This window comes from Oryx dammah, unplaced genomic scaffold (assembly GCF_014754425.2).
Source record: "Oryx dammah isolate SB20612 unplaced genomic scaffold, SCBI_Odam_1.1 HiC_scaffold_2, whole genome shotgun sequence".
Classification (NCBI taxonomy): Eukaryota; Metazoa; Chordata; class Mammalia; order Artiodactyla; family Bovidae; genus Oryx; species Oryx dammah.
Window position 1 is genome coordinate 100,464,770 of NW_024070186.1, and position 26,058 is coordinate 100,490,827.

General features: G+C 39.4%; 1 protein-coding gene across 1 annotated transcript in view; it reads right to left on the reverse strand.

The window, feature by feature from the left end:
• Positions 1–419: 419 nt before the first annotated feature.
• Positions 420–26,058, reverse strand: part of NECTIN3 (nectin cell adhesion molecule 3) — a 118,265-nt gene continuing 92,626 nt past the window's right edge. Inside the window, exons 8-9 of the mRNA XM_040224926.1 lie at positions 2,468–2,530; positions 420–1,672 (exon numbers count right to left, since the gene is read on the reverse strand). Coding sequence (XP_040080860.1) covers positions 1,493–1,672; positions 2,468–2,530 — 243 coding nt within the window. The 3' untranslated portion in view covers positions 420–1,492. The remainder of the gene's footprint in view (positions 1,673–2,467; positions 2,531–26,058) is intronic.

The following is a 26,058-nucleotide window of genomic DNA, read 5'->3' on the forward strand; positions in this document are numbered from 1 at the left end:
GGTTGGAAATGTGTACAATTTTATTTCAGTGCTTATGTCACTCTTTCCTAATATATGACAAGCCTGCAGTGTTTTCATATCTGTGGCAGACCCATAAGCTTCCAGAACACATAGTAAGCAATGCTTGTCTAAGATGTGAGGACGGGAGACTGACGCTTGCGCGTGTGCCTATGCTCCTCACGCTGCTCATCCCGTTATAATTGCTACCTTCAAGGCTCAGTGAGGAAAAGTTGGCAAAGGGAAGTGAGAAAATTCCAGACAGGCATTGGCAGGCACCAAGATGTTGCAGGAAACACTAGTAAGCCAGTCAGTGTAATATCTGCTGTTAGCATCTCCTTACTCTTATTATTGACCAGATAAAGATGGGGAGGAAGGATCAAGGACCACATGTGGGTTTAGCACACAGGCCATATTAATGGTTTTTTTTTTTAGGTTTTCAAATTTTTGACCTGGCTTTTAAGAGCAAGGATTATTTCATGGTGCTTTTTCCATCAGGCTTTTTTTTTTTTTTTTTCCTGAGGTAGATAAAACATGGACAATAAGAAGTCTGAAGAATGCAGAGGGTAGCTAAAGCCTGTGTGGACAGGATTAGTTTGAAAGAAATTTCAGTAGTGAAAGCTGAGCTTGTCATATACAATACCACAGAAAAGAAGGAAAAGGCTCAAGGCTGTCCACCATTTAGAAAGGGCTTTTAGATTTTAACAGGTGGGAAATAGGCTAATCTGGACTGCAAAGAACAGAACTGTGGGAACAATGACAGAATAAGAGAAGAATCTTGGTTAGCACACAGCTCATCAAGACTAGGTCTATGATAGCATCCCTCAGGACCAAGAAATATGCATCCCTCAGGACCTTGGTGATCCTGAGATCATAAGAAGGAACACATAGTACAATATCACAAGAGTATAAAAGCAACCAACAGACCTGAAGGTTTAAACTTCCGTTTGTAATGTTTTTGGGATAAACAATAAAGTATGCCTCTTAGCCTCTTGTTTGTAAGCAGGTATTGTTAACTGTACTAAACAAGTCAGGAAAGCCCAAGTCCCATGAAATAATTAGTGAGATGGATTCTGAGCTCCTTTTTCTGCCTGTTTGAATTACAAATGAACAGGCTGGTCTGCCTGAGACCCAGTGAGGTTAATATTCCCAGCTGGGGCCTTTCTTTCTGGAGAATCACTGCTGTCATCCCAGGCAGATGCTCTACTTTTAAATGAACATGCCATTGTAGGCCAAATGTTAGTAGTTAAACGCCATCATCACAGAAACACACAAAGCTAGAGTCAAGTTCACAAACACAGCTGGTGGCTAAGAAACTCTTAATGAAAGAAATAAATTCGCTCTTGGCGCCAAGTCATTCATCACAACTTCCCATACACTTAGACTGGGATTGCTTTATATGAGAGAGAATAAAATCATAACTATTGGCCTCAGTTTCTCTCCCCCCAGTCTAAGAATAAACATTTGTTAAAACAGCACTGGAGAAAGAGGACCTTCACACATAGTGTTCCCGCGGGTTGATGTAGACTCCCTCCAGGTTGCTATATGGATGGTGTCTGCCAGGGCTCCCGTCTTGGTAGTGCATCTGGTCATACAGGGGGTACATCTGCTGAGTCCCGTCCTCCCCCACTGGATGCTCATCTTCACAGTCAAATCTCCTGCTATTCAGCCCATTCTAAAAATTCAAACATTGCTTACATTAGTTGAGCAGCTGTTTGCATTTTTTCTAGCTCTTGGGTGAAAACAGGCAAGCACAGAATTCATTACACACAAGCTATTTATTGAATGGCAAGGTGAAGTTCAACAGCTTATCATTTTCTAGTCACTTGTTGCTTATAATACCTAAGAGTGATGGCATCTCCTAAACAGAAAACTGTGACTAATGGGGACTGTGGTCAGTTTCAGGCTTCGAAATTTGGAACTGGTATCAGTTAAGGTAAACTGGAGAAATACAAGGTTGTGAACTGCAGGAGTCTCTCAGCAAGGCTCAAGCTTGGAATCCGTGCATGAGATAATACAGAGATTTAAATCAAATAACCAAAACCAAACCAAAAGAAGCCTCAGGATTCAGAACTGGGGAATCAGGGGAGAGACACAGTGAAATACATAGGTAATATCTGACTGTATGCCCAACAAGGCTGAGACTAAGAAATGCTTTCAAAAAGCAGCCTCTTGTCTTGACCTTTCTTCCTTGCTTGACTCTGGGTCACAGCTAACACCATAAAATGAACCTCCCTGGTGCTCTGTGTTGTCACTGCTGCTGGGCCTCTGTCACATTACTGGTTTCATATAACTTGATTACTTCTAAGAGGAATAAACCAGCTCAAGGACTTTACAAAATCACACTACAGGTGCTCAGATAGCAGAGGTGAAGAAGATGAAATTGCATGGGAATGAAATGATCTTTTAATAAACATGGTGGTCACTGGCTCCACCTGGGCTGACCCCGTTAGAGGATCATGTTACTTACAGGGCGCTGGACACTTCCAGTCTCTCTTTCTTTGAACTGAGTCTGCTGAGCCAAGTGTTCAGTCTGGAGGGAGAAGACAGGAAAAGACATGCACTTTAAAGCACGAAGCACATGATAAAACAGACCAATCAAGACCACTAAGACTCCTATTTTTAAAAGAGCCAATCATGTCTTATTAAATGTCTGCCAATGAAGCAAACTGTTTCACGTGAGGATGGGAAAAGCAACGGCATTTCCTGAGTGTTCTCTCTCTCTCAGCTCCAGCCTTCTTGTAGAGGAAAATGCACAAACATCTCCTACAGAAGCTCTCATGCAAATTGGTTTGCATCTTACTCAAGGGAGCACTCAGCACAGAAGGGCTCTTGCCTCTTCTTGGTGGGAGAGTCTGATATTTTGAATCGGGTAAAAGGGGCTTGGGGTGGTAATGAAAGGTTATTCTGTCTTTATTTATAGATGTATATATGGTCTGCTTTCTCTTCCTCTCGCTACTCCTTGTCTCGCAACCCCAAGCAGCTCATAAAAGGGATTCATCATTTCTAAACCTCAGCCTGAGAGAATGTTTCTCAGCTTCCCCTTGGCTTATAAACACCTACTTACCCTTCAGTCCGGAGTTCAAATATCATCTCTTTTAGGAAGCAGAGCACAAAACCCTTAGGCAGAGAGAGTCACTTTCCTTTCTGTATTTTCACAGCATGTGTATTCACATCTATTTGCTTTCTCCTTCATTGGACTGAGGGTACTGGTTGAAGTATTTACAGACATTACCTCATTTAATTTTTATAATTCTGTAAAACCCAGGTCTTTATTTTACAGATGACTAAAACGGAGGCTCACAGTGGTTAACAGTAAGGCGGCTCTGGTCACACAGCTCGTAAGTGGTGGACGCTTTGTCTGATTCCTAAACCTATATTCTTATAACCCCTGCTTGCGCCTAGAAAAGAGATGTTCAAGAACTGTAATTAAAGAATGCTTGAAAATCCCAGCATGTGGGCACATCTATCAGCACGTTCTTTTCACTGTCTTTGCTTATGCTGTCCTTTTAGTCTGGAATGTCTGCCACTTAGCCTCTGGCACTTGAAATACTACCAATCTTGGCCAGACTAAAGTCATTTTTTTTCCCTAAAAGGCTTTTCTGCAGTACCCATCAAAGTTAATTTACTTACTCCTACTTTTCCTGTTATTCTTATTTGTATTTATACCTCTATTATAGCAGACATCATGATCTGTTTTTTAGTTCCTAATGGTTTTATCTTTCAACCCTAGTGAGCCTTTCCTGGCCATCCTCCTCCAAACCCACACCCTAGCCTGTGGGTCTGTCGTAATAAGAAGTCAATAGTTAACTAATAACTTCACTGAAATATGCTATTCTTGATATCCTCTGTCATGTGCCATGTTATCCAAAGCATAAGTTATCTGTGACAAATTTGTTCCCCCGTCACATTCTGCATGATTCTGGGGTGCATTCGGCATGATCAGTTGATACTGACAGTACACAATGGTAAAAATTCAAGGCAAGGCCTGTTCCACGGACCAATCACATGGGGCCTTGTGCTCAGAAGGGTCCCACTTTGGGGTTCAATGTTCCATGGTTGCCACCTTAGATTGCTTAGTGATTTTATTATGAATTTGTGGTTTGTACGTGGCCAAAAGGACAACAGAGCATGCTTCAGGGACCTGTAACTTCAGCCCAAGGGTGTCCTGCCTCCTTCTGTTTGTCTATGATTTCTTGACTGCCACCCCCGGACCCTCCCAGTTTCCCTTCCCTTCCCCTGTCCAATGACTGCTGCTGTCCTCTGCCCTGGCAGGGGCCTGAGTGCTGGTACAGGGAAGTCTCGGATCAAGAGTGCATGCCCTCCACACCACAGAGCATCTGGAGGGTGGCAGGAGGATATGAGGACACGTTTCAGTGAGGCCAAACCTCTTACGTCCATATAGGAACCCAGTCTCCATATTGAAAACCTTATTTTTTAAACAAAGGGCCCTGCATTTTGCTTTGCACTGAGACTACAAATTACATAGTTGATCCTGGTCCAAGAAAAATAGACTCAGAAAAAAAAACCACCCTAAAATTAAAATTAGCATTTTCTTCTGTTTCCTGGCTGTTTTAGAGGAGCCATGGCTTTATGGGAGGCTCAGACAGTAAATAATCTGCCTACAATGCAGGAGACCTGGGTTCGATTCCTGGATCAGGAAGATCCCCTGAAGGGAATGGTAACCCACTCCAGTATTCTTGCCTGGAGAATTCCATGGACAGAGAAGCCTGGCGGGCTACAGTCCATGGGGCTGCAAAGAGTCAGACACGACTAAGTGACTAACACATACACACAGGACTTTATGAGCAGTAACAGCATTGCTACACTTTTCTCATGGCCTGAGATTTAAAATCAGCAGGTACACTTGAAAATATTGGACAAGAAAAGAGAGTTCCTAGGACAGAGCAGGAAGAAATGGTGCCTGGACACCAGGAGCAGTCTTCGCCTTCAATGACTGGACAATCAGCAAATGTTAAGCTCTTATTCTCTATCCAATACTGTAATTCTCTATCAATAAATCATTATACCTCACATGAGTCCATGAATTTTGTAATACAATAGTCAAATTCTTTATATAGACAGAAGCCCCACACGTCCTAGGGATGGCTCTGCATTAGGGACCAAGACTATGGATGCCTGCCTCTGCAATGTATTGCCATCTAGCTTGTGACCAGATACCTTAGGAACTTAATTTTATAGTGGCTGATAAATGTGTTCTCTTTCTGCTAATCCATAACTACTCCAAATGTTACATAAATTTCTAAAAAATTTAATCACAAGAATATATAGAAAAGTGTCTTATATGATACCTCATATATGACTGGTGCTTGGTATATGTAAACTGAATTAACCTATGATATTTTAATTGGTAGATACATGTATATATTATTATTCTTGTGTTTTTTTTCCCAGAAAGCCTTGAGAGAGTCTGAATCTCTAAAAACATATTTAGATTTCCCTACTTTACATGTACTATCTTGTAACAATTTCTATTGAGCTACAACCTATACTTACTTTCCTGATTCACTAAAGTCATGTAGATTTTCATTCCTGTCTTCCAAGGGACTAACAAACTAGTTTTTCAAATTTTATTATGTATTATCATAATGAATATTTTTACTTTCTCTGACTCAACAAATAAACCTCCACGTTATTATGTGTTATATTTTATTCTGTCTGTGTAGATAAGACTTTAAAACCCCATAAACAGAGCTTTTAGAGTTACTAAAGTTTATTTTCAGTGATAAACAGAATCAAGATTTCAAGTTGCTATTGTCAACAAGTCTACAATCACAATGGACACTCTGCTTGCTCTGGCAGTGGAAAAACTACAAACTAGAGTTCCAGTTGAAACCATTATTCCTCTACTGAATTAGAATCCTTTTGGTCTTCTCTCGTATCATAATTTCACCCTCAAAATGCTCTTGTACTTCATTCCATGTCTTCCTTTTGCTCACACTCTTTCACTGTAATTTATAAACCTTAAACATTATTTTTTAAACACATTCTCTTACCATCCCAAATGTTTCTCTAACATGTTCTCTCCAATTTCTAGCCCCAGCTTGACATCCATCCACCTCTTCCACAATTTTCTTAAGCCTAGAAAAACTACTGCAGATCACTCCCATATCTATAAGAACTACCCTATTGTTCTCTTATTTTTCAACTCTCTCACTCTTATTTACCACGGATTGCTACTTCTTGGCATGACAATATGTTCAAGCAACTGCCATCTTCAGACATAAATGAAAAGATAATATCTATTAAAACTTCAACATCTTAAATTCTAAAAGGGCATATACCTCTTGAAACTTCAGCTTAACAAGATACGTAAAACTCATTACCTGCTGAAGGACCACCCAATCCTCTCTCAGTTCCTAAGATTATAAGGGAATATAAACTAAGCTATGATTAGTGTGTTCTCTTGGCAAAACACTATGAGCTTTGTCCTGCTTCATTCTGTACTCCAAGGCCAAATTTGATTGTTACTCCAGGTGTTTCTTGACTTCCTACTTTTGCATTCCAATCCCCTATAATAAAAAGGATACTTTTTAAAGGTGTTAGCTCTAAAAGGTCTTGTAGGTCTTCACAGAACCGCTCAACTTCAGCTTCTTCAGCATTATTGGTTGGGGCATAGACTTGGATTACTGTGATATGGAATGGTTTGCCTTGGAAACGAACAGAGATCATTCTGTCGTTTTTGAGACTGCATCCAAGTACTGCATTTCAGACTCTTTTGCTGACTATGAGGGCGGCCAAAGATGGAGAAGCTCTATACAGTCAGCAAAAACAAGACTGGGAGCTGACTGTGGCTCAGATCATGAACTCTTTATTGCCAAATTCAGAATCAAATTGAAGAAAGTAGGGAAAACCGCTGGACCATTCAGGTATGACCTAAGTCAAATCCCTTACGATTATACAGTGAAGTGGGAAATAGATTTAAGGGACGAGATCTGATAGACAGAATGCCTGATGAACTATGGACTGAGGTTCATGACATTGTACAGGAGACAGGGAGCAAGACAATCCCCAGGAAAAAGAAATGCAAAAAAGCAAAATGGCTTTCTGAAGAGGCCTTACAGATAGCTGTGAAAAGAAGAGAAGTGAAAAACAAAGGAGAAAAGGAAAGATATACCCATTTGAATGCAAAGTTCCAAAGAATAGCAAGGAGAGATAAGAAAGCCTTCCTCAATGATCAGTACAAAGAAATAGAGGAAAACAACAGAATGGGAAAGAATAGAGATCTCTTCAAGAAAATTAGAGATAACAAGCAAACATGTCACGCAAAGATGGGCTCAATTTTAAAGGACAGAAATGGTATGGATCTAAAAGAAACAGAAGATATTAAGAAGAGGTGGCAAGAACACACAGAACTGTACAAAAAAGATCTTCATGACCCAGAAAATCTAGGTGTGATCACTCACCTAGATATCCTGGAATGTGAAGTCAAGTGGGCCTTAGGAAGCATCACTATGAACAAAGCTAGTGGAGGTGTTGGAATTCCAGTTGAGCTATTTCAAATCCTGAAAGATGATGCTGTGAAAGTGCTGCACTCAATATGCCAGCAAATTTGGAAAACTCAGCAGAGGCCACAGGACTGGAAAAGGTCAGTTTTCAGTCCAATCTCAAAGAAAGGCAATGCCAAAGAATGCTCAAACTACTGCACAATTGCACTCATTTCACATGCTAGTAAAGTAATGCTCAAAATTCTCCAAGCCAGGCTTCAACAATATGTGAACTGTAAACTTCCAGATGTTCAAGCTGGTTTTAGAAAAGGCAGAGGAACCAGAGATCAAATTGCAAACATCCAATGGATCATGGAAAAAGCAAGAGAGTTCCAGAAAAACATCTATTTCTGCTTTCTTGACTATGGCAAACCTTTGACTGTATGGATCACCACAAACTGTGGAAAATTCTGAAAGAGATGGTAATACCAGGCCATCCGACCTGCCTCTTGAGAAATCTGTATGCAGGTCAGGAAGCAACAGTTAGAACTGGACATGGAACAACAGATTGGTTCCAAATAGGAAAAGGAGTACGTCAAGGCTGTATACTGTCACCCTGCTTATTTAACCTATATACAGAGTACATCATGAGAAACACTGGGCTGGTCAAGCACAAGCTGGAATCAAGATTGCCAGGAGAAATATCAATAACCTCAGATATGCAGATGACACCACCCTTATGGCAGAAAGCAAAGAAGAACTAAAGAGCCTCTTGATGAAAGTGAAACAGGAGAGTGAAAAAGTTGGCTTAAAGCTCAAAATTCAGAAAACGAAGATCATGGCAATCGCTCCCATCACTTCATGGCAAATAGATGGAGAAACAGTGGAAACAGTGGCAGACTTTATTTTTTTGGGCTCCAAAATCACTGCAGATGGTGATTGCAACCATGAAATTAAAAGATGCTTACTCCTTGGAAAGAAAGTTATGACTAACTTAGACAGCATATTAAAAAGCAGAGACATTACTTTGCTAACAAAGGTCCATCTAGTTCAGGCTATGGTTTTTCCAGTAGTCATGTACGGATGTGAGAGTTGGACTGTGAAGAAAGCTGAGCGCCGAAGAGTTGATGCTTTGGACTGTGGTGTTGGAGAAGACTCTTGAGAGTCCCTTGGACTGCAAGGAGATCCAACCAGTCTATCCTAAATGAGATCAGTCCTGGGTGTTCATTGGAAGGACTGATGCTGAAGCTGAAACTCCAATACTTTGGCCACCTGATGCGAAGAGTTGACTCGTTTGAAAAGACCCTGATGCTGGGAAAGATTGAGGGCAGGAGGAGAAGGGGATGACAGAGGATGAGATGGTTGGATGGCATCACTGACTCAATGGACATGAGTATGGGTAAACTTCAGGAGTTGGTGATGGACCGACAGGTCTGGCGTGCTGCAGTCCATGGGGTCGAAAAGTGTCAGACATGACTGAGCTACTGAACTGAACTAAACTGATAAACTAAGCACTCCACAACTTCATACCTGGTGTGTAATACCTAGTCTCTCCTCCATTGCTTTCTTCCCAATTCAAGCATCTGTTAAGCTTCCACATCACTTCTTTGGTTAACTTTATACTACCACCTATAGTACACCAGACATAACAAAATTATTTTCCTATGTACTATTTTTATAAAACCAGAGAATCTCAGAGTTAAGATTATGTGAAGAATGCATGAATAATGAATTTATTAATAAACTGTCATGATTCCACCTGAAATGTCTTGAAAGACACAAAATCCTTCTTTCCACAGCCCTAATGGGATCACTAGTAAATTCCACCAAATGTTTAAAGAAATAATACTACTCATGAATTATTTATGCAAATAAGAGAAAATAGAACATTTTGTAACTACTTTTATGAAATTAACATCATTCTAATAATAAAACCAGGAAAAGGTATTACAAAAAAAAAAGATTTTATTCCTTTCATCCCAAAATCTTAAATGAAAACAGTCCTCTACAGTTGAATACTAAACAAATCGTGGCATATTCATAAAATGAGGAGTATTACTCAGCAATGAAAGGACATTTATTTATGAAACATGAATCTCAAAAATATTATGCTAAAGAAGTTAGACACAAAAAAGCATGCTGTCTTCCTCCCTCTGTGAAATTCTTTATAAAATTGTAACTATTATTCTGTGATAGAAATCACATTAGGTGTGGTGCAGGGTACATATGAGAAGTTTTTCAGGTGACAGAAATGTTCTTGATTGAGATAGTGTACATGAATGTATACATTTGGCAAAGCTTATCAAACTGTACACTTAAAATGGGTCAAGTATTATGCCAATTACATCTCAATAAAGTCGGTTTAAAAAAACAACTATGCCTTTCCATTTTATTACAGTCATTCAGTTTTGCAGGAGTATGCAAATGGAGGGAATCAGAATGGGAATTCACTGACAGTCTGGAACCTGGTGTGATACAAAAACATAGTAAATTCTCAATAAATACTTCATACCAGATCATCCTTGATGCAGGAGTTTCTCGACTATAATATTCAATTGCTTACTTGTGTTCTAGTGACTGAGTTCCTGATCCACAGATATGATTTTACCACACTAAAGGAATAATACATGAAGAAATGGTTATCATACATAATTCACTAAGTATGGATTCCTCAAGGCATGAAGGATATTACTTTCCTATCAAGTACCTCTCTAAACCATGTTACTAAAACTGTGAACCGAAAGTCAATTTTCCCTTTCACGTTTATTAATAGTTGTGAGAGTGGCTGGCTATGTTGTATGAGCAACTATAAAGATTGTGTTTCAATCAAGCAAAATTTACTACGACATTAATTGGGCACTTGTTTAATGAGATATATAATTATTACTGTTCTCTGCAATAATTGCCCAAGCTATTCACATGAATGTCTCTTATTAGCATAGTAGACCTTTGGCATTTACAGATTTAACACTGCTGGTTTTAACCATTCATGAGTGAATTTTACAAGGTTATGACAGGTTGTAATTTCTAACTTTGTTGAGAAGCAAATTTGAATACAGACTGAGAAGATTTGTGTTATGGAATAGTTATTTAGCTAGTTAATGAGCTCAGCAACCGCTAAGCTATGTCTTTGTTATTCTCAACTCATTTACGAATACTATAAAAGATAGGTGTACTTACGAAAGTAGGGTTTCTCAAAAGCCTGTGGACATTTCCTCGGTGAATGTCAAAGGGGTGCTACATTATTAATTAACCTTTTCCTTTTAAACTGAGAAATTGTTTTCACTAATTTTTAGTTAATTCTTAGGTTTCTAGTATCTAGAATCAATTATGATCGATGCACTATACATTATACAGATTAAATGCATAAAGACTTTCTGGATCTTATGCCCTAAGACTTGATATTTTATTTGCTTATAACTCCTCTTTGGTAATTATTGGGAGAGTAAGGCTCATTTTTATGTTCTGTCCATGAACTCCACTGTATAAATCCTTCCTTGTTAACACTCTAAGAAGGTGACTGGGAGGTTTCCCCCAAATCTTACATGGTGCTCAACAGAGTAGATGCTTAACAAACACTTGCGGATGTATTATTCATACGCAAGATCTGTTCTGACTCCAGTCCCTAAAAAAGTCTTGGCTGCCAGAGTATGTTGAGAAACCTGTGCCTGGACTAGAAACCTTGGGTCTAAATTCCCAACTACAAAAATAGGGCACAGTTAGGTCTGAACTGGTTCAAAAAAAAGAGTATCAACACCATGAAAATAGGTTCTAGATCCTTAGTACTCAGAAATTTTATAAAGACAGACTGGAGGAGAGGGTCTAAGGTAAATGGAAGATAAAAAGGCTCTGCATAGTAAAAAGAACAAGTGTAACTTGTAAGGACTGACAAGATATTTCCCCTACTCCTCGCTCCTTAAGGCAAGAATTGTACAATAAGTTTTGAATGTCCTCATATTCTTATACGTACATCTCCTAAAGGTGAATTTTATCACTGTTTCTATAATGGAGATGAGGAAGCTGAGGCTCAGAGAGTTAAAGCAATGTTCCCAAGTTCAAAGAGCTAAGATTCAAATTCAGTCTGCCTTAAACGTCACACAAAGCTGCCTACCTTCCTCTTATGAGTATATCCAGTCTTTTCCTAATTTGACTGCAGAAGAAGACTCCAAAGGAAGAATACAATGGGCATTTGAAAAGGGAGAGGGCATAAAACTGAGGGGAAGGACTGGTAATGCTCAGTACTCGACAGTTTTGCCACCTGCTGAGTCATCTTCATCTGAAATGGTCAAATAGAAACTATGGCTTAAGTTACTTTACTTCCTGCTTGGGCTTCAGCCTTGACTGAGGAAAAAGAAAGGCAGGGCTTTTCCTGAGCAAGCTAGGACTCTCAGAGCCCTCAAGTTTCATCTGCCCCAGCCCTGGGCTGAACACATAATGGTCATTTGCTGTGGGATAATACTTTATAAAATTAACTTACGGGCATTTTCCCTCCTGATTTATAGTTTATATCCTTCAGTGATATGGTTAGTGCCTTAAAATGAAATGTCCAGGCCCTTAATTTATAATGTTAAAGATTGCAATGAGGCGATTACAAGCAGAAATGCCTACAGAACATCCTCATGGCAAACTTTTCAAATGCAGGCTTAAATCATGCAGCTTTTTATAAGAGAGAATATTAGATGTCTTATCCCACAAGGTAGCTTCGGGTTTTTCTTAAATCCCCACAGAATTATAACAGCCTAGCAGTTGTTGAAAACGTTGTCTATCCAAAAGGAAGACAGTGTTCCTTCTTATTATTGGTAAAGAAATGCATTACTTTTACTGCGTATACATTCTCCTGCTGCTGCTGCTAAGTCGCTTCAGTTGTGTCTGACTCTGTGCGACCCCATAGACAGGAAGCCCACCAGGCTTCCCCATCCCCGGGATTCTCCAGGCAAGAACACTGGAGTGGGTTGCCATTTCCTTCTCCAATGTGTGGAAGTGAAAAGTGAAAGGGAAGTCGCTCAGTCGTGTCCGACTCCTAGCGACCCCATGGACTGCAGCCTACCAGGCTCCTCCATCAATGGGATTTTCCAGGCAAGAGTACTGGAGTGGGGTGCTATCGTCTTCTCCTGAGTATACATTCTAGATTTTAATTTTTCAAAGTTAAATCTGGTATGACACATTTTAATGAAATTTCTTGCCTTGACTGTGGTCTTACTTAATAATCCTTACCTTAAACTACACAAAAAAGCGATACTTCACTTAAATTGTAATATGTATGCAAAGCCAAATACCTAATTAAGGCAGATAGATGATAAAGATGATGGAAAATTATTTGCAGGCAGACAAGACATTCACATACAATACTAAGATGTCCTCCCCCATCATTAATGCTACTCATTGAAGGATACAAATCAAATGATTATGCATTCATATGTGCTAATTTCCACAACTAATAAATACCTGCACATTTTAACACCAGAATGCTATGCTGTGCTTGTCACAGTGGGCATCTTTTCTCTTAACCCTTTGCCTTAATGCTGTACCAATTATTCAGGCATATCACTTTATCTCCAAATTTGCCCACAGGGTAAACCTTCAATCCAGAGCTACTGATATACATTCATCTATGCACCTAAATGCCCTCAAAGAAGGGGTTAACTACCTCCTCTGTATCAGGCACAGTACTGTAGTTCAAGTCACTATGTACAGAAATATTATCTTGACAAACCAAATTCTAACTCCTCTCAAGAAACTATTAATATGGGCCTTCCCAAGTCTTACATTTAATTCATCATTCCTGAACTCATGGCACTGGAAAAAAGATACTCTAATAAGAACTTTTCTGTGGTTAATGTTATGCTATTCTTAGCTTAAAAAGATTTTAAAAAGTAAAAAGAGCCTCCTAAAAATCTTTAACACCAAATATATTTTAGATTGTGAAACAAAACATAATATATTAAATGTAGAGTACCACTACTCTTATATTCCTTCCTGACGAAAGGTAAGAATAATATACATGAATCATTTCCCTTACCAATAACTACAATTCTATTGAGAGTGTAATAAAAAGGAAGAAAATGAAATATAAATAAGTCTTTATCTGTTCATTAAATGATTACTCTCCTATGAACAATCTAAGGGATCTTGGAATATATTTAGTTAATAATTACATGTATTTTTCCTTTGGGGTCTTACATTTGATTGAATGTAAGAATTGTGAATTTTCCTGAAAAGAAAAAAAAGATATATAGGTAACATACACTGTTTCTTCTTCTAAAGGAAAATAACTTAGTAATAGTAAAGAAGGCCAAGACAGAAGAGAAATCACCTGCTATGGAAAGCTAATATTAACCTTCAGGGACTGCAATTTTGTAAATATTAAGCCCAAAGCAGGCCATTTTGTTTGAAATAGAGAAGCAGCTATAATCCTAGTTTGGCACTAATGTGTTGAGCAACCTGCACAAAGATTCCTTGAGTTGGAATCCAGCTCCTGGGTTAAGCACAACCAGAACTGTCAGTGACAGCAACAGGGTTCACAGCACCAGTGGTTTAAGGAGGAGAGTGCAGTAGAAATGACACAAGGAGGAGGATTCTTCTGGTGGAGATAAGGTTGCTTCGTTTATAAAATGAATCAAGGATCTTTTGCACACCTTCAATCTACCCTAGAGTCAGAATTGAGTGTTTAAGATACGCTTTTAAGAGATGCCTTTATCAGGCAAGAAACACTGCTTGTACTGTGCTGTGCTTAGTCGCTCAGTCATGTCTGACTCCTTGCGACCCCATGGACTGTAGCCCACCGGCTCGTCTGTCCATGGGGATTCTTTGGGCAAGAATACTGGAGTGGGTTGCCATGCCCTTCTCCCGTGGATCTTCCCAACCCAGGGATCAAACCTAGGTCTCCAGCATTGCAGGGGGATTCTTTACCATCTGAGCCACTGGGGAAGCCCAAACACTCCTTACTAACAGTTAAATGACAGTTGACATAGCATTGTGTCTTCATGCACACATGATGTAAATGGCCACATAAAGCCTAAGTATTTTCTGTTAGCCCCTAGAACAGGCTAACAACTACAAACAACAGGTCATCCACCAAGTCTGGATTTGTTGTAAATGCCACTTCAACTGACATTCCTTCACAGATACTGAAAGGAGTTGTCTGTTAGGACATGATTGCTTCCATTATTTGAAACAAAGAACTAAAGGTGAACTTCTGGGGGAAAGAGCAGAAGCAGCATTTAAAAAATATCAGTTCAAAAGATATTCAAATTAATTCCATATTCATGGCATTTAAAGTGATAGAATTATCTAATCCCTGCCCAAGCTGGAATGGCCACAGGCTGTGCGTGCCCCTGGTCGGAATGGATCCTACCTGGAGAGGCCTCCTTGGGAGCCATCAGCAGGGGCCACTGAAGCAGCAGCAGCTCTTTCCTTGGTTCTGGGCAGTTAGTTCAGACACAAGCCTCCTGAGAAGAGCCATCGTGTTAGGGATACCTACGTAGCCTGAGAGCTGCTGGAAGTTTTGGTTCTACTGCTTATGAGAACTGATTTCTACAGAGGTAAACTTCAGTCTTCTCTAAATGGTCTGGAAATAAATAGTCTGTACTGAAATACCCTCATCATTAGCAATATTCTGCAAATCAGTTCAGTTCAGTTCAGGCGTTCAGTTGTGTTTGACTTTTTGTGATCCCATGGACTGCAGCAAGCTAGGTTTCCCTGTCCATCACCAATTCCCAGAGTTTACTCAAACTCATGTCCATTGAGTCAGTGATGCCATCCAACCATCTCATCCTCTGTCATCCCCTTCTCCTCCTGCCCTCAATCTTTCCCAGCATCAGGGTCTTTTCAAACGAGTCAGCTGTTTGCATCAGGTAGCCAAAGTATTGAGTTTCAGCTTCAACATCAGTCCTTCCAATGAACACTCAGGACTGATCTCCTTTAGGATGGACTGGTTGGATCTCCTTGCAGTCCAAGGGACTCTCAAGAGTCTTCTCCAACACCACAGTTCAAAAGCATCAATTCTTGCGCATTCAGTTTTCTTTATAGTCCAACTCACATTCATACATGACCACTGGAAAAACCATAGCCTTGACTAGACAGACCTTTGTTGGCAAAGTAATGTCTCTGCTTTTGAATATGCTGTCTAGGTTGGTCATAGCTTTTCTTCCAAGGAGCAAGCGTCTTTTAATTTCATGGCTGCAATCAACATCCTCAGTGATTTTGGAGCCCCCCAAAATAAAGTCTGTCACTGTTTCCATTGTTTCCCCATCTATTTGCCATGAAGTGATGGGACTGGATTGATATCTCGGTGTTCTGAATGTTGAGTTGTAAGTCAACTTCTTCACTCTCTTCTTTCACTTTCATCAAGAGGCTCTTTAGTTCTTTGCTTTCTTCCATAAGGGTGGTGTCATCTGCACATCTGAGGTTATTGATATTTTTCTGCTGACAGGGATGCCAAAGAACTTATCTGTTCCCCTGCCTAGGGAATTTACAACCTTGTTTCATGTGTCCAAATGGTTAAACAACAAAGCAAGACAGTTTGAATGCAAACTAACTAAAAGTGGGAAACCTGTCTTATGCTTCTACTTTTTCTCTTCTATCACAGTGCCTACCATGCTTTAGATATATAACCATCTGATCTGATTATAACCTCAAATTACTACAGGGCCACAATTTCTTAACTGAAAGTTTTAGGGATGGATATATTTTTGATTGGGGGTTCCCAGGTGGTAAATAATCTGCCTGAAATGCTGGAGAGGCAAAGACTCGGGTTCAATTCCTGGGTCAGGAAGATCCCCTGGAGGTGGGCATGGCAACCCACTCCAGTATTGCCTGGAGAATCTCATTGACAGGCAAGCCTGGTGGGCTACAGTTCATGGGGTCACAAGGAGTTGGACATGACTGAAGTGACTGAGCATGCATGCATATTTTAGAATTCAGAATTTTTCAGATTTTTAGAAAGGTGATATATACTTATTCCATGTATTTATACATCTCCTGAAGAGCTTGCTATAGAACTCCATAATCAAGCATATAAATATTTTTGCAATGGAAATACAAGCATGCACATTAAGTGAAGAACGTGGTGATTATGTATAGCTTCATGAGAGTCAGCAGTTCAGGTCAGATTTTGGTGCAAAATGAGTTTAAAAAAAGTTAACTGCCTAGAGGTTTTTACAAATGTAGATAACAGATTGTGGACCTATAATACACATCGTAAGAATGTCACAAGTTCAGAGGCTAGAGCAATCAAGATAAGCTGTGGAGAGGTAGAGGCTAAATACTATTAGTGAGAACCCAGACGTTATTGGTGGGGTTGGAGGATGCATCTGACCACAGTGAGGGTATGAGGTCTGACCACAGAGCAACAGAGTCGCAAGCCTCCAGAGCTACCCAGATTCTAAGTTATAGACAGCAAGGCCTGAGACACATCAATCTAACCAATGATGCTGATCATGCTGATGGTGAGTGTGGCTAGGTTTTTAGAGAATCCAGGATTTGACCAATAGCAGGAAGTGGAGAAGGGGAAGTAAGAGAAGGCAGAAAACACCAACCGACTATAGCTATAAACAAAGTCTGTGAATGCTGCAAGCATGTAGAAAAAAAGAAAAAAGAAGAGGAAAAAAGAAGAAATGTAGGTCACGTACTTCATTAAAGGTTTATGGGGCAGAAGGTGTATTTGTCCATGAAAACAAAAACAATGTGGTTAATAGCAGAGATTATTACTACAGATTGAGTTGAATCACAAGAAAAATCACATTCCATCCAGGAAAACAACATAGATTTTTCAATAGCACAATGAAAGAAATGAATACTCACCTAATTGTAGGAAGGAGTATATCACAGAGGCCAGCTAGGGGGGAAAATGATAGTTCTTAAAGAAAGCACAAAGACTGTAAAATACCCGGGGAGGGGTATGAGGGGGGTGAGTGAGCAGCTCATGTTACAGACATTGCAGCAATTGTGAGGCTGGGGAGGAGTAGTAGAAGTGAAAAGGCTCCTGTGCCCCAAAAGATGGGTGACATTTTACAGGCCCCCATAAAAGATTAAGGTGAATCAGAGCTGAATCAAAGAATTCTGATCGAAAGGATCATGCGTGATTTACAGGCAAAAGATCCAGAAGGAGTGAATGCTGCTGGCCTGAAATTGACAAGATGGAACAAAATAGGAGAGGTTAAATGTTATCACATGGAGGAAAACACCACTGTTCACGTGAAGGAGAAGAGCATCTGGTGGTTCTGTAACAGCCCTTCCTTGCTTGAAGCATGTTATATTAAAGAACAGTGGCATGAACTTGGAAGAGGAGTCATGTTTTCCTAACAGACTCAGAATGGGTAACACATCAAAGAGAGTAAGCACCATCTGTGTAATCAAGGAAAGGCATAATGTTTGCTTCTGACTATAGCCTGTTTTGTGTGTTTTTTTTTTTTTTTTTATGTTGCATTTCGAAGTTGCTTGGAACAGAACAAAGAATATACTCAATGTAAGTGCCTTAAAAGCTCCAAAAATCTTCCATCACTTTTCCTCCAAAGCAGCTCAGACTGCTTTGCTAGAATCTCATTTTTAGTTCCAAAAGGATCTGGGCAAACTCAGCAGTGAGGGTTAGAACAGACAAAGGTTCTCAGAGAGAATTATGCAGGATTTCACAGTAAGTCGAGGTGCTTTCCTCTGTTCATAGAACAAATGAGGCCTCCAAACAATGTGCATGGTATTTGGCAGATCAAAGAAAAAGGCCAACAGGAAAAAACAGCTTCTGATAACAATTTGTGGGTAGTGAATTTTCTAACTGGTATCACCGCACCATTAAGAATGCAAGTTTTACTTCTTATCACATTCAATAACTGATCCTAAAGACTCACTTTAATTTTCTCCTTCTAAAGTCAATTTTGAATACTGCATTATCTTATATTTAGTATGTTTTGGAAATACACTTTTTCAAAAAGTAAGTACATAAAGAGAAGCTAGGTAATCCAAATTTCTAAGAAATAAAATCCAGGCAAACTTCAGCTCCCAAATATGTGGAGAAGTAGATATAAAAGATCTTGTTTTTATATTCATCCTTCCTCATCTAGATTTTGGCAAGAATCCAAAAGAAAAAGGAGGTGTAACAATACAAAGTCCTCAACTCATATATTTTTAAAAGTCAGTTTGGTTGAATCTGCATTCACATCAAAACAAGAAGAGATGGCTTAGAATATTTAGATGACTAATACCAGCAAATCCCTGAATGTTTCCCTATTTTGTGAAATGTTGAAAAAAAAATCTACCTCAAGAACTTGGCTACAAATCTGTGCAACAGATCTTTAACAGGGCTGGATGAGTAAGTGAGTTGTTCTGAGAAAATGCAAGCATGTCACATTGTAGCTAAACATTTTTTCTTAGCAGGAGATGACTATATACATATATATGTATCTCAACTGTTTGTAATTTAAGAATTTTTTTCTTTATGAGGTTCCACCCATATGTGAAGTGGGTCATATGATATCTTCTTATAAATAGCTTTCAAATGGCAACATGCACTGGAGTATGGAGCTCTGTTCTGTACAGCTGCAAAGGCACCTGACGTGCTGGGAGAGGACAATGTGTCCAGTTGCAGCAGCCGAGCATCTTCTAGGTGTATTCTCAGAGGCTGTGAAATAACATAGCTGCTAAAGTTTAAGACTGTCATTAATAATTGATGAATCTAAAGCAGCAGCCTGGTTTAGCCCTTTTCATCTGAGAAATTATAAAATGTTACTGAAAGAAAAGCCTCAGGAATTATCCAGAAACAAATGCCCTCCTTTCACATATGAGGGTACAGAGTGCCAGAGAGATAAAGGGATTTCCCCAAGGATTCACCCATGATGCAACTGGGACACAAATCCAGATCTGTATTTCTTGACTCCCAGGCCAGTGATCTTTCCAGTATTTGTGACACAGTGTGGACTCTCACACTAGACTGCCTGGGTTCTAATCTGGGCTTCATAGCTGGGGACACTGGCAAAGTTATTTAAGCTCTGAGCTTGAGTTTGCTCACGTGAAAGATGAGGATCATACTAGCAAGTGCCTCACAAGGTTGTTATGAGGGGTACATAAATTCATACATATAAAGACAATGCCTTGCATTTAACAAATGCAAACTATATGTGAACTCTAATTATTAGAGTCAGTATTAACATGTGTTCTCTCAGCTGGCAGGGTGCTGCTAAGTCACTTCAGTCGTGTCCGACTCTGTGCGACCCCATAGACGACAGCCCACCAGGCTCCCTCATCCCTGGGATTCCCCAGGCAAGAACACTGGAGTGGGTTGCCATTTTCTTCTCCAATGCACGAAAGTGAAAAGTGAAAGGGAAGTTGCTCAGTCATGTCCGACTCTTCGTAGCCCCATGGACTGCAGCCCACCAGGCTCCTCCGCCCATGGGGTTTTCCAGGCAGGAATATTGGGGTGGGGTGCCCTCGCCTTCTCCGTCAAGGTGACTATAAATGAGATGGTTCATGTGAATGTTTACAACAGAGCCTGGCATATGAGTAGTGCTCTACAAATAACAGATGCTATTCACAAACAATAATTCAATGAACACTGTAACTCTTTATCACCAACCTACTTCCTCCCTACTTAACACTGTCTCTTTCTACCTTTCAACTTTCTCCATATCTATGCACAATAAAGTAGAATAAATGATATATTTTTCAACATTAAATAAGGGAAATTAAAAAAAAAGTTTAAAAGGATTTTTTAAAAAATATATAAACAGCCTAATTTATCCAATACATGAGAACATGAGAGTTGACACTCTGGAGAAAGGAAAAACTGTATGCACAAGAACATTTTCAACTCACCAGCATATCATTTAGAGCCTTAATAAAGTACAGTAGTAATGCAAATACAGAACAAGCTAATAAATGAACTAAAAGATGTGTTTTCCTCTCATATACTATTGGTGGCAGTGTACATTGGTGTCAAGTACAAATCTGTGGGCAATAACGATCAAAATAAAAATCCAGATACCCATTAATTTCTACTTCTTAAGGAGGCATCTAATACATATGTTTTAGACATACAAAAATTATATTTACAAATTAATCATTGCAGCTGAATATAAAACTATTCCCTTAATTCTTAGTTCAAGATTCTAGATATCTCTCCAGGACCTAGTCATATGTACCTATCATTGAGAATTTTAAGGGAAAAGTAATATCTTCACATTAGACTCTAGAAGCTAAGTAAATAGAATAATCATAAACAATTTTAAAATATGCTTTAGTAACCATGCTTAGAAATCTATTACTTTTCTACGATAGTGTATTTTACTTACCCTTGTGCACAGTTTGCTAGGGGGAAAAATGCTCATTGATAGTATCACAGTATCAAGTTGTATTTGCCAAATATTGCTTTTAAAACATCAAACATTTTGGGTAGTGCTATCACCAAGATGGTAGGGTAGAACCCAGCCACTAGCCCCCTACAAAAATAATCAGAAAACTAATCACAAACAAAAACAGTTCTGAGAGTGCTCAGGAGTCCACTTAAAACACTTCAGCAACAAGGTGGAACAAAAAAAATGAGAAAAACTATAGGAAAAGGAGGAAGAACAAAACTTCATTTTGCCTGCATCGTCCCATCCCCCAGGCCTACGTTGCTCAGCACCAAGAGCACACTTCCAGCTAGAAAGCATTCCTCTCCCTGGGGATGAGAGGGGTTGTGAACGACCAGCTTCCCTAACCTTTTGGAGCACTACATGAAAGATCTACCTCCATTTCACTCCACCTAGGGACCTGCACAGCTGAGATGCACAGAAAGGGCTAGGAACAAAGAAAACGAACAGGGGCTGCCAATGAGAGCCACACAGTGCGTGTAACCACACTTTCCAGTAACCTGGTCTGCAGAGGAACCCAGCAACTTTTGCCATTGAAGAAACCAACAGTTAACACAGCTGTCACGAAACCCTTACAGATTTAACCTTTTTTCATCCCAAGGTATCTGCATTTGCAGACCACCAGCTACTGTGCTGCATGCTAAGTCACTTCAGTTGTGTCTGACTCTTTTCGATCCCATGGACCGTAGCCAACCAAGCTCCTCTGTCCGTGAGTCCTCCCCAACTCCCTCCCCTCCCTGTCTCTTCTGTAGTCCAGGATCCTTGCTGGAAGCCAGCCCAGGCCTCTACAGCTGAAGACACCAGGCTAGACTCCCTCGGCTGACTCCCATCACATGTGCGTGCTGGGGGCCAGAAACTCTGACTGAGTGCTTGCATTCTGACAGTCCACAACCATCACTCATCAGCACTGCCCTGTATGCATCTGTATGCCCTGGAGCAAGATCCTGCGATCACAGAAGTACACGCTGATAGTCAAGGGCTCCACAGTTATTTTGGGGGGCCAACTGCCAGTGTATCCACAGCTGACTCCACTCTCGCTGACTGCCTTGGCCTCTATCATTACACCTATCTGTAACCAGTGTCTGCTACACAGGCACCTATAGCTGGCCCCCTGCAGTCTACTGTATGCACACTCCTTTCTCTGGCCACCACTACTGCCTGGTCCCTAGCTGCTGTACCTAGATGTGCTGCTGCAAACCGCAACACTGCAGATCCCCTCACAGGGCTCACCAAGGACTACACAGTTGTTGATGCCGTGACTCAAGCGACCTGAGCCGAAGCGATATCATGCCTGGCCTGTCCCAGGGCCACAATATGGTCCCACTCTTATGAAGGCAGATCATCTGAAGTTATTCACTCAGAGGGCCTAAAAAGGATGAATAGGAGTTAAGAAAGCCTACTGGACTTGTGGAATACCATTAAGAGAAACAATCTATGCCCCACCGGAGTCCCATAAGGAAAAGAGAGGGAGAAAGAGGCAGAAAACCTAGTTAAATAAATAATGGCTGAGAACATCCCAAACCTGGGGAGAAATTTGGACATCCAGGTTCATGAAGATAATAGTTCACCCCATAATTTCAATTCAAAACAATTTACTCTTAGTCACATAATAATAAAACTACCTAATATTAAAAAGAATTTAAAAAGCAACAAGAAACAATTTCTCTCCAAAAGGGAACCCCTATAATGCCAAAAGTGGGTTTTGCAGAAAAAACTCTACAGGCCAAGAAAGTAGCATAATATATTCAAAGTGCTAAAAGGAAAAAACAAAACAAAACTTTCAACCAAGAATAATTTACCCAGCAAAGCTCTGTCCACCAGAAACGGTGAGATAAAACAAAAATATATGCATGTAACAGTAACGGTAAATATACATAGTATTCAGAATACTCTACTACTGAAATATGGAGGTATGTTAACACTTAACTCTAGTTTAAAGGAAAAGGGACAAAAGTATTAAAAATAGTTTAGTTACAATAATTTCTTAATGGATTCACAACAAAAAAGAAGTATGTTTTAATTAAAATCACAAGATTAGGAACAAAGACAAGGCCATTCTCATCAATCATACAGAACAGTAGACTAGAAGTCCTAGCCAGAGTAACAAGGAAGAAAAGAAAGGCATCCAAATTTGAAAACAGAAGTAAAATCATCTCTGTTTGCTGATGACATGATCATGTATATAGAAAATCCTAAAGATTCCACCAAAAAAACCTGTTTTAATTAATAAATGAATTCAATAGTTTCAGGATACAGACTCAATATACAAAAATCAGTTGCAGTTCTATATAACAAGAAACTATCTGAAAAAGAAATAAAGAAAATTCCATTTACAATAGGATCAAAACCAAAAAATACTTAGGAATAAACTTAGCCAAGGAAGTGAATATACTGAAAACTACAAGATGCTAATGAAAGAAATGAAGATGACTCGAATGGAAAGTTATCCTATGTTCATGGGTCAGAAGAATTATTACTACTGAAGCATTCAAACTACCCAAAGCAAACGAAAAAGTTAATGCAATCCCTGTGAAAATTCCAATGGCATTTTTCATAAAAATGTTTTAAAAATTCTAAAATCTGTATGAAACTACAGAAGACCATGAATAGCCAAAGAACAATAAAGCCAGAAACATCGAACTTTCTGAATTCAAACTCTATTACAAAGGTATAGTAATCAAAACAGTATGGTAATGATGTAAGAATAGACACATAGATCAAGGGAATACAACTAAAGCTCCAGAAATAAATTCATGAATATATGGCCAGTTATATGGCCAATATAGGGTCAGTTAATAATATGGTCAGTTAATTCTGACAAAGGAGCCAAGAATATACAATGAGGAAACTGTATTTTCTTCAATAAATGGTATTGGGAAAACTGGATAGCCACAGGCAAAAGAATGAAACTGGACCACTATCTTACACCATACACAAAAATCAACTAAAAATGAATTAATGAGGACTTAAAAAAAATTCTTAGAAGAAACAATTATTCTTGTCAATGACTTTTTAGATTTAACAATGAAAGCAAAGGCCACAAAAGCAAAAATAAGTAGCTTCTACACAGCAAAGAAACTAAAAAGCTTCTGCACAGTAAAGAAAATGAAAAGGCAACCTATGAAATGAAAGAAAATACTGACAAACCTATTTCCCATAAGGGGTTAATATCTAAAATGTAAGAGGTTCTCACACAACTCAACAGCAAAAAACAAATAACATATGTTAAGACAGCTATTAGAATAAAGACAAGAGATAACAAATTCTGGTGAGGATGTGGAGAAAAAGGAACTCATGTATACTGCTAGTGGGAATGTAAACTGGTACAGGCACTATGGAAAATAACATGCAAGTTTTAAAATTAAAAAAAGAACTACCATAATATCCAGCAATCCCTTTTCTGGGTATATATCCAAAGGAATTGAAATATGAATCTCACAGTGACTTCTCTCTCATTCCAATGTTCACTGAAGCATAATTCACAATAGCCAAGATAAGGAAATAATCTAAATGTTCACTGATGGAAGAATAGATAAAGAAAATACAACAGTTGGCAGGGTGCTGAAGAGACAGCTAGCAAAGCTTCCCGGATTTGAAGGAGACTTTTGGTGTGCATTTAAGGAAGGTTAAGGAAAATGCTGTTGAAGTTGAAGAAGAGGGAATTACACCACGGGATAAACTTTAGAAGCACTGTTGCCTGTGATAAAGTGGGAAAAAATTAATATACATAATGAAATGGTAGATTTACTTTAGGAGATTTCTAGGTAACATGCTGTAAGTGCCAACTATTTTCTTTTAGTTGGTTACAGTTTTTTTTTTGTGTGTGTGTTTTTTTTTTCCCCTTTTAAGGAATTGCTTCATTTTCTACATCAATATACCTAGGGTAAATTACTAAGTGTGGCCTCCCAAATTGCAAGATTTTTCCAGTGTTTTTTTTTTTTTTTTTGGCCAGCTTATAGAGATAAAAATTTCAGAACCTAGGTGGAAAAAGATACTAACAGTTTTGAATCAGGTAGAAGGAATATAATATTGAATCAAACAGAACATGTTTATAAATATGGTACTAAATCAGTGTTTTTGATTCAATAGACTGAGTAGCTGGTTCAGTTCAGTTCAGTTGCTCAGTAATGTCCGACTCTTTGCGACCCCATGTATCGCAGCATGCCAGGCCTCCCTGTCCATCACCAACTCCCGGAGTTCACTCAGATTCACATCCATCGAGTCAGTGATGCCATCCAGCTATCTCATCCTCTGTCGTCCCCTTCTCCTCCTGCCTTCAATCCTTCCCAGAATCAGGGTCTTTTCTAATGAGTCAGATCTTTGCATCAGGTGGCCAAAGTATTGGAGTTTCAGCTTTACAATCAGTCCTTCCAATGAACACCCAGGACTGATCTCCTTTAGGATGGACTGGTTGGATCTTCTTGCAATCCAAGGGATTCTCAAGAGTCTTCTCCAACACCACAGCTCAAAAGCATCAATTCTTCTGTCCTCAGCTTTCTTTATAGTCCAACTCTCACATCCATACATGACTACTGGGAAAATCATAGCCTTGACTAGATGAAACTTTGTTGGCAAATTAATGTCTCTGCTTTTTAATATGCTGTCTAGGTTGGTCATAACTTTCCTTCCAAGGAGTAAGCGTCTTTTAATTTCATAGTTGCAGTCACCATCTGCAGTGATTTTGCAAAAAAATAAAGTCAGCCACTGTTTCCCCATCTATTTGCCATCAAATGATGGGACCAGATGCCATGATCTTAGTCTTCTGAATTTTGAGCTTTAAGTCAACTTTTTCACCCTCCTCTTTCACTTTCATCAAAAGGCTCTTTAGTTCTTTACTTTCTGCCATTTAAGGGTGATGTCATCTGCCTATCTGAGGTTATTGATATTTCTCCTGGAAATCTTGATTCCAGCTTGTGCTTCACCAGTCCAGAGTTTCTCATGATGTACTCTGCATATAAGTTAAATAAGCAGGGTGACAATATACAGGCTTGACGTACTCCTTTCCCAATGTGGAACCAGTCCGTTGTTCCATGTCCAGTTCTAACTGTTGCTTCCTGACCTGCATACAGGTTTCTCAAGAGGCAGGTCAAGTGGTCTGGTATTCCCATCAGAGAATCCCCATCCCCAAAGAGATTCCCATCTCTTTCAGAATTTTCCACAGTTTACTGTGATCCACACAGTCAAAGGCTTTGGCATAGTCAATAAAGCAGATATAGATGATTTTCAGGAACTATCTTACTTTTTCGATGATCCAGCGGATGTTGGCAATTTGATTT